The sequence below is a fragment of the Podarcis cretensis genome, assembly GCF_951804945.1.
Source record: "Podarcis cretensis genome assembly, chromosome: 2".
Taxonomy (NCBI): Eukaryota; Metazoa; Chordata; class Lepidosauria; order Squamata; family Lacertidae; genus Podarcis; species Podarcis cretensis.
Window position 1 is genome coordinate 119,901,014 of NC_137171.1, and position 10,004 is coordinate 119,911,017.

At 43.5% G+C, this 10,004-nt stretch overlaps 1 protein-coding gene across 1 annotated transcript; it reads right to left on the reverse strand.

Annotated features, from left to right (window-relative positions):
• Positions 1–1,369: 1,369 nt before the first annotated feature.
• LOC307208886 (uncharacterized protein) lies at positions 1,370–7,644 on the reverse strand. The gene is made up of 2 exons (XM_079963913.1): positions 7,356–7,644; positions 1,370–2,624 (listed from the first exon to the last, which is right to left on the reverse strand). Exon 2 carries the CDS (start codon positions 2,532–2,534, stop codon positions 1,488–1,490), a length of 1,047 nt encoding a protein of 348 aa, XP_079820039.1. The 5' UTR covers positions 2,535–2,624; positions 7,356–7,644; the 3' UTR covers positions 1,370–1,487.
• Positions 7,645–10,004: the final 2,360 nt, after the last annotated feature.

The window sequence follows — 10,004 nt, forward strand, 5'->3', positions numbered from 1 at the left end:
ACTGAAGCACTTACCACACACTGAGCATTTATGGGGTCTTTCCCTTTTGTGAATCCTCTGATGTCTAGTAAGGTTTGACATCTTAGCAAAACATTTATTACAGACTGAACATTTGAAAGGTTTCTCCCCTGTGTGAGTTCTTATATGTTCTGTAAGGTATGAGTTCACAGTAAAGCTTTTCTCACACTTTGAACATTTGAAAGGCTTCTCCCCTGTGTGAGTTCTTTGATGTCTAGTAAGGTGTGAGCTGTCACTGAAGCTTTTCTCACACTTTGAACATTTGAAAGGCTTCTCCCCTGTGTGAGTTCTTTGATGTCTAGTAAGGTGTGAGCTGTAAGTGAAGCTTTTCTCACACTTTGAACATTTGAAAGGCTTCTCCCCTGTGTGAGATCTTTGATGTACTTTAAGGTCCCATTTCCTGCAGAAGCTCCTTCCACACTCCAAACAAGTAAATTGCTTCATGTCTGTAGGGTGTGTGGGGCTATTTCCATTGTTTCTGCTCCCACTGCTTATTTCTCCAGATTCTGCCGTTTGAATTGTTTTCTCCTTTGAGGATGTTCTCAAAGCATTTCTGTTTTCTGGTTGTTCTCCTTGCTCAGTGAAAAAGCCACTTTGAGAAACGATGGATTTATCTGTCTTCCGTTTTCTGTGGCTTCTCTTTTCCCTCCTTGGTCCATGGTGACTCAGGAGGTTCTGCTCCACCATCTCATCCTGTGCTTTTTTCAAAGTTTTCCTTTTGTTCTGTCTCCACTGCAAAGCACCTGCTGGATAAGAGAGAAGGAAAACATGGATGTCAGAGAGAGAGATGGAAACTGAGACATTCAATATAATATGTTTTGTCTTTTTGATACACTTTTGGACCATTGCTCTCTAAGCGGGCAGTAAGTTGCCATCATGGGCAAACTTTCTTTCCACTCTGCTCAATATCCCTAGTCAGGTTTTGCCGTTGAGTCAGATTCACCAGCAAGTTTCTACCTGTAGAGATTCTACTCTCGAGAGCAAATATTTTCTCAGTCTCCAGGTGGAAGCTTACATTGGCTTTAGGAAGCATAGCTATATTGTTCGTCCATCACGAGGTTAGATCAAGATTTCTAATTCTTGATGCATTGAAACTTTTCTAATGCTCAAGAGCAGACAATACAGCAAAAGTAGCAGACTATGAACATAGGGAAAGTAGTTGTGAACAACAAACAAAACAACAAAAAGTACAAAGCGAAATTAAAAAATTTCTGCACAAGGCGCACACGCGCGCACACACACACACACACACACACACACATCTCAAGAGCAGTACAGTTTCCCCAGCAAACAGAACCTACTTAGAGTCGGTTCTATGTCAGTACATTACTTTTAGTGGGTCTATTGTAAGTTGGTGTAGCATGGGATGACCTCAAAAATAGCCTTGTGTGTTTGTCATCAAGACCTGGAGCTCAGGAGGAATTCTGCCTGGGACCTCCCTCCCCAATATGCATTACCCGGGAGTCCCATCACTTACCAGTATCCATATCTCTCTGAGCTGTGGCTTCACTGGGGGCTCTTCCTTGAAAAATGGGCTTCTGACTAACCATTACCTCATACGCAATGCAGGAGTCTTGTTCCTTGGCAGCATTAAGAACGGCTTGGAAAGTAGATTCATTGGGGCCTTTCCAATCTCCTCCGCCAGCAACAGGCTTAACTACATCCTTCCCTGGGTGTGTTTCCTCAGGATACCCAATTCTGATATGAATGGTGGGCTGTTGTAGGACACCTTGCTCATACACAATGCAGATGTCTTGTCCTTTAGCAGCATCAACAACAGTCTGGGCTGGCGGTTCACAGGGGACACTTGAGTCTAGTTTGTTGTGAACGGGACTCTCTACTGAGAGGGTTTTCTGCAAACACGCTTTTCTCTCACACATGTTGGGGTTCTGCCAGATGTTTTCCTCACCCACAATGCACACGTCCTGCTCCTTAGCAGCACCAGGAACTGTCTCCAGCATGATTTCCCAGGGGGATCTGCAACTTCCTCCATGAAGAAGGTGTACATCCTCCTCCTCCTCAGCTGGGTGGGCTTCCTGCTGACCCCCCATTCTCTTATGTACGATGGGCTTTGGCCTGATGGGTTCCCCATAGACAATGCACAGGTCTGGCTTCTTGCAAGTATCAAGCATCATCATCCTGGCTGTGGCATCAACAACAGTCTGGGCCGGCGTTTTACTTGGTACACTGTAGTCTCCTTTGCTGTAAACTGGACCCTCCCCTGAGCTGATTTTCTGCAAACACGTCCTTCTCTCGCAGGTGTTGGAGTACTGCCAGATGTTTTCCTCACCCACAATGCACACATCCTGCTCCTTAGTAGCACCAGGAATCGTCTGTACTGTGATTTTCCAGGAGGCTCTGGAACTTCCTCCATGAAAAAGGGGTTCATCCTCCTCCTCAACTGGGTGGGCTTCCTGCTGACCCTCCCTTCTCTTATGGATGATGGGCTTTTGCCTGAAGGGTTCCCCATAGACAATGCACAGGTCTGGCTCCTTGCAAGTATCAAACATCATCATCCTGGCTGTGGTCCAACTGGGCTCCTTGCAACCTTCTTCTTAGGCACGGGCGTCTTCTGCTTCATCTACTGGTTGCCGCTTTCCCTTTGCCTGTTTGAGAAAGTAGATTGTTTGAAATAAGGCATCTTGAGAAACAGGAGATGCAGAGAATTAGAAACATAAGAAGTATCCTGTTCAGCTCAGCCTTCATAGGATACATTGTGTGCCCCATATTCACACTAGACACTCTCCATCTTACTGTTTTAGGAAAATAGCTCAGAAATGAATGTTTTCCTTCATGATCCTCATATACACAAGAGAATAGTAACTTTGGCCACTTAGCTCCATACTGTCTACACTGACTGGCAGCAGCTCTCCAGGGTTTCATACAGGAAGCCTCTCCCAAGCCCTATGTGCAGATGCCAGGGATTAAAGCTGCCACCTTCCGCAATGCAAGGCAGGCACTCTACCATTGAGCTGCCTTCCTCCCTCCTAAGACTCTTTTGATCTTTGCTCCAGGAAATTAGCAACCTCTACCTGCAGAAGCCCTAATACACATCCTGTCCCTCTTTTCCTTTTTGTTGTGGACTCTGGGCTGCAGCTCCGCCTTAAACAAGCTCCCCCTTAGTGAAAAATGTAAATATAAGAGAGACAAAGAATTACAGGGATAAAGTGTGGCAAAAAAAGAATATAAGGTTAAAGCCTTCGCCGACGATATAGTCTTGACAGTACAGGAACCTATATCTTTGACAGTGGAAGCATTAAAAGAAATGCAAGAATTTGGAATGTTGGCAGGATTGAAAATTAATAAGGGTAAAACAAAAATGATGGTGAAAAACATGAACGTGGAACAAACAGATCACCTGCAAAGTAAAACGGAAATAACACTGGTAAAGAAAATAAAATATTTGGGGGTCTGGCTCTCCCCCAAAAACACAAACCTATTCAAGGACAATTATAAAACGACATGGAAAGAAATCAAGACAAATTTGGAAATATGGGACAGATTGAAAGTGTCCTTCTGGGGAAGGATAGCAGCTGTCAAGATGAGTGTCTTTCCTAAGATGCTTTTTTTAATTCCAAACTGTGCCTATTGTTGCCGGATTAGATCAGTTCAATGAGTGGCAAAAAATGATTTCTAGGTTTGTATGGCAAGGGAAGAATCTGTTGTAAATAAAAATATGCCCTTTTCCCTTATGGGGTATCCAAGAGCCCATATAGAGTCCTTACATAGGTTCCCTATTGGTAGGAGAAAATAACAGAGGCCAACCAGAGAATATTGAGAAGCAAAGCAGCTAGTAAGCTTGATCTTTATTGATCTGTTGCAACAGGGTGCTCCCCTCACCCGCAGGAGAGGAGGAGGACCCACAAAAATGCTGTGCAAGGGATTATAAAGACTTTTGAAATTCCCATCCTCTAGATCAAGACCACCCGCAGAAACATTATTCATACATCACAGAAGGGGTGTAACCTAAGTCCACCCCTCAGATACATCCCACCTACATCACAGAAATTTAAATGTTGTTTTTCTCTTGTCCTTGTTTATCTTCTGTCTGGCAGGTTACTTGATTGGATTTCCTGGGGAGCCTGGCCATTCTTTTGTAGTGGTAAAATACTTATTTCCTGGGCCAGGTCACAGGCTTACACCTTTATTCAAACACAGATTAAGACAGGATTTGTGAAGGAAGAGACAATGGGGAGTCTTTTCCATTTTGACCATGCAGAGAAACATTTGCTCAGTTTAGGAATCAAAATGGTTCCAGGTTGGCTTTCCTGTGCTGATCTATGTATGTGTGGTTGTGAACGTTGCCATATATCTAAGACCATAAAATTCCTATCACAAAACCTAGAATAAAGTTTAAACTTCTGATGGATAAAAAGGAAAGAGGAGGCTTCTTGTTACCGGATCTTAAAATATATTATGAAACCGCTTTTATAACATGGTTAAAAGAATGGCTTAGTTTGAAGAACACAGACATATTAGATCTAGAGTGGTTTGGAAATAGAAACAGGTGGCACGCATACCTTTGGTATGACAAGAATGGAGTACACCGAGACTTTCTAGATCATATTATAAAAAGATGAAGTTTGGAAGAGATATAAAGAGTGGTTTGAAAGGAAAACACCATGGTGGCTGTCACCCCAAGAAGCCTTCTCAGTGAAAAAAATAAATATGAAAGGAGAATGGCTAACACACAGAGACATATTTATAGAAGGAAATAATGTAATAAAGACCAGGCCTTACGAGGAAGTAAAAGATAAATTATTAAGTTGGATGGAGTATCGCCAAATGAATGACATTTTCTCAAAAGATAAAAAAGCAAGAGGTTTCGAACAAACCAAATCAATATTAGAAACTGCAGTATTACAAAACACAAAAATATTGTCAAAGGTCTGTTAGTTTTTATTAGAATGGTACACAAAAGATGAAGAAATCAAGAGCATCGTGATTTAAATGAACAATGGATGTTGGCCATAACATTGAATATGAGAAGTGGATAAAACTATGGATCACTGGGCTAAAATTCACAGCATGTACTTTGTTAAAAGAAAATCTGTTAAAAATGATGTACAGATGGTACCTCACTCCAACTAAATTGTTAAGGATGTACAAAACAGGAAACAAGAATTGCTCGAAATGTGAGGTGAAAGAAGGTAATTTATTTCACATGCGGTGGTCATGTGATTAGATAAAAACATACTGGGAAAATATATACAATGAGCTAAAGAAGGTCTTTAGATACACGTTTTTGAAAAACCCAGAGGCATTCTTGTTAGGAATAGTAGGAGAAGATCTGGTTAAGAACGACCAGAAAATGGCCACTAGGGGCGCATCGGAAGATGGCTGACAATAACATCTCTCCGACCCACACGAGGTAATTAGGAGGCTGTGATGGGAGTAAATAGCCTCCCTACCCCCCAAGGTTGTGGAGGGGGGGGCTGCCCTTGCCTGCTGTGCCCTATACAACCCCCGAATTTGTGGGGATGGGGGCACTAGGCAGAATGCCCTCCTGTGGATCTCGGTGCTCCTGGACGCTGTCTCTGATCCGCGCCTCTAGCTGCAATAACTTCAAAAGAAAAATTTAGGAGGAAGCGAATGCACATATTTCAAGGAAGGAGGGGGAGTAAAGACTGCTAACTGAAGAGATCTCTGATAAACAAGACGGGTCGGAAGAACAAGACTAAATCATGAGAAGACCACCAAGGCTCAGTATGGCAAAGGGACTGGATGGGAGAGGGGGAAAAAACTTTCCTTTCTTTCCTCTATGTGATTAACCAAGAATCCCCCCCCCCCCAAGTCAGAAATGCCGTTTTAATGACTTAAGCTGTGGATTTATGACTGTGTGGAGATTATTTTCTAACCAAAGCATGTTTCAAGAAGATAGTGGAATGTATAAGAGCTTTGGAATGACACAGTTAAAAATACCGTCACCATGTTGGCAAGTTCTGTCGGAGGACTTAAGTCTGGGAGGAGGAACAGAGCTGTTCTTATATTGTGGGTGAGACTCCTCAGAGGGACTTAAGAGCGACAGATTTGAGAGATTAATGATGGAAAGAGCGATGTTATTTATGAAAGCGATGATATATGGAAACCATCTTGATATGAGGATTGGACGAACGAAAAAATTCACACAGGATTATAATTGGTGTTTATCTGCTTAAGGAAATTATCAGAAGAGATCATAAATAAAAAAATAAAAAAATACACAAACAAGATGAGATGTGGAAACAGCAAGATAAGACTGGATAGAATTATGAATATTATTTGGACTGATTTGGATATTAACGCAGTAGCAAGAAGATGATCTGAATCCCCCTTCGGAACTTGAAATATGGGTCCCCTCAACAAAAATTTAAAATTCGGCTTTGTAATTCGGAATTTATGTGATGTGATTTGACTTGATTTGACTGGTCGGCTAATAAATTTTTTTAAAAAAAGAACGACCAGAAACTGTTTTTATATGCAACCAAAGCGGCGAGGTTACTGTTAGCCTAGGTTTGGAAATAGCAGCAATTACCAACAGTAGAAGAATGGAGACAGAAGGTAATGGAATATGCAGAAATAGCCAAACTAACAGTGAAAATTCAACATTTCATAAAGAATGGGAAAGGTTTTGTTGTATATAGGAAAGAAAGGTGAAATAGTAAAACTAGTAGAATTGGAAACAAACCTCATAACGGGAAAGATTAAGAAAAGTGATGAATAATGAAAATAATAAGAAGCAAAAGTAATATAACTAACAGTAGTGGTAAATTACAGAAAACAAGAATTGTATAAACCTGAGGAGTTGTTTATGGATACACTCTGCTCAAATATGGAAAATGATAATATATAAAATGGAATAAAATAATGCAATAAAATTATATGTGATATAAAATACCAGAAGAAAGAAGAAGGGAAGTCAGCTTTGAAGAGCTAGTATAAATGTCAAATGTAATACAATATGTGTATGTGGAGTATCTAATTGAAAAACTAATAAAAACACAAAAGCCAAGAGGCTGCCTTCCGGACCCCACCCCATCTCAACTTCCCAGGGGAAGAAATTTCTCTCTTTCACCTTTCCTTGCTACCCACATTCCTCCTCCTGCACAGTGAGAAACCCCATGTTTTCTCTTTCTCCTTCTTCCAAAGGGCTGTCATCCTTTGACTCACCCAGGTCCTCTTAGGAATAAGGCAGGTCTACATTTGAGACCCAGAGCAGCAGCCCCTTGTGAGATCAAGTCTGGATTTCAAATGTCACAAAGGAGATGAAAGAGGGGGAAAACAGGGACCCCCAGTTCAGAATTTTCTACCCAATCCCAGCATGTCTTATCTTGAGTTCTTGGTGGGCTCCAGTTCACCTGTTCTGGTAGGCATTGGTGAATTCAGAGACTTTCCTTCTTTATCTCAAGCCCCTTCACTGTCACACTTGGGTGTTTGCTCAGCTAAATGGATCCAGGTGTTGATCGTTTATGTGGGGAGTGCAAAGGCTGCTGGGAATTGGAGTCCACAGAAAAACATACTGTGGCAGGGAGGAAGTGTGATCTGAAAAGAGAAATTAAACAGCAGAGAGAGAAAGACAGAAATGCCCTCTTTTCCCCTCCTGCGCTTTGAGTTATAGCTTTCTTGTTTTTTGTTTTTGTTTAAATTGTGGCCCGGTTTCACATACTGTCAATATAATAACATCAGCTTTTGTGGTTTTCTTAAAAAAATATTTTGACCTTGATAATGTTAGCTTGACCATAAGCTAGTCCAGCATTCTATTTTCTACAGTGGCCAATTGGATAGCTCTAGGAAGACCAGTTACTGGACGTAGAAGACCCAGAATCTGGTGTTCAGAAGTTGAGGTGTCCTGAACATGATGGTATTATTGTGCATCAAACCTTTTGTAGCAATGAATTTTATACATTGTAGGGTTGCCATATGTCTGGGAAAACCAGACCTCTTTGGGGGAGCAACATGGCCACCTGAGCAGACTTTTTCTTTTTAAAGGAAATGTCTAGGTTTGGGGAGGGTAATTTGGGCTCAGGCAGCTGGAGACAGGCCTGCTGCTCCAATGGTTTTAACTGTTTTACATTTTTGTGTGTTTGGTTGTTCTCTGTTATTATTGAGGGAGTGGAGATGTGTCTGGAAGGAGAAGAGCTGGGAAGAATAGCAGGGTCCCCCATCACAGTGGTTCAGGGTAGGGGGAGGTTAGGGAGACCGGGTTATGCCCAGAGGGCACCCCTCCCTGCTAGTGTTAACCCTTGCCAGTCTTCAAGCCATCAGGCTGAAGCCGGATAGATGGACCTCGGGAGGAGGTGGTGTTGCAGGCTCACGCTCCCAACACGCGCGTGATGGCTTGCTTGCAGCCCCGCTCAAACTGGGAAATCCTCGGGCCGCGTCATCCTCTGAGCCAGCATATTGGCTGCCTCGGGGTGTGTGGCTTGCCCCATTTAAGGCAAGCGCGGCCCGGGGATCGCCCTCTTTCGTATCGCTCAGCTGACTGGATTCCCACCCGCCCACCCTTCAAGGTTTCCTTCTGACCTTGCTATGGACTTTGGTTGGTCGCTGTTAAGGGGCCTGGTAGGAGTTTATTCCACTTAGCAAATTGGCACCGGCCGTTTGGTTTTTTGCCTACCTCGTAGGAAATCGTCACAACCTCTCTGGTCTTGGCGGTTAGGCATTGGTAGGGATATTGTTATGTAGATGAGATGGAGGGAGGAGCGCCATCACCTCCCCCAAATATTGAATGGTAGTCCGGTAAAGTATTCTGGGGGGTGTTGCCTTATCCGAAGCCTATGGAGGTTGGGGCCTAAAGCACGCCCCCGAGCAGTGACCCCAGGAGAGTTACCTAGTTGATGTGCATCAGCAGGTCTCCCCTTGCTGGTGTTGACGCTTGCCCATCTTCAAGCCATCAGGCTGAAGCCAGATAGACGGATAGGACCAATGCCTAAGCCAATAACGCTCTTACATGTAACCAATAAAGTTGTGGCCAATTTTAGCCCATTACCCTTAATTAGGGTATCTTGTGTCGTTATTTACCACTGGTGGGAGGCGGGAACTCACCACGCAAGGGAGATACCTTTTCCAGAGTGGCGCGTACCGGAGGACGCTCAGAGTTCGGGGGCCTTGCAGGCACCCCCAGGGCATTTTCCAACCATCAGCACCAAGGCGACTGGCTGTGGATGTCATGATGACCATGGGTCTGTCCCCACATGTCACTGCCCGAGGCATGTGGCCGGCCACACTCTGGTCCTTGTTTTATCAATTGGGCTGTTAGAGGGTGTTGCAAAAATGGGGGCTATTGACAGCAGTCCCATTTAGGGAACCTGAGAACCGGCCTTTTCTGAGGTGCCTCCTCCCTCCTGGAACGCTCTTCCCTGGGATGGTACCTTCCTTCCTTATTTCTAGGCACCAGCCGTTCAGCCAATGAGTGAATGCAGAGCTGTGAGGGATTTGTGAGTGGTTTAGATACCAGGCAATAGGAATCCCCCGAGTCCTCAAAAGTTGCTTCTCCCTTCCTTTGAGTGTACTTATTTTGATCCTTGTGCCTTTAACAGCTGTGTAGCAGGCAGAATTTCAACAGGTTAAGCTATTTCTCAAAGGGAAATATAACTATGGGGAAGGTTTCTCATTCTGTCTGTCAGTTACAGGTGCGGCCACTGATTTATGGTTAATAAAGTCTTCATATATACAGAGGACCGAGTGTTACTGAATAAAATCCAACTTGTCTTCTGCAATTCAACAATCTTTTAGGGTTCTTTGAGCATCTAGGGCAAAGTGGTTTAACCATCAGTTCCTCTCCCCCAGTAATGCTGGAAACAGTAGCTCTGTGAGAAGAATAGCCGGTCTCCTCTAATCCATCTCAGCACTCTTAACAACCTTCAGCTCCCAGAATTCCTTGGGGGAAGCCATGACTGTTTAAAGCGGAATCCCATTGCTTTTACTGCATGGTGTGAATGGGGGCTGAGTGTGCTGGAAACTGCAATCTAAACTGGAAAGCTGCATCCATTTTTGTTCTGAGGAGC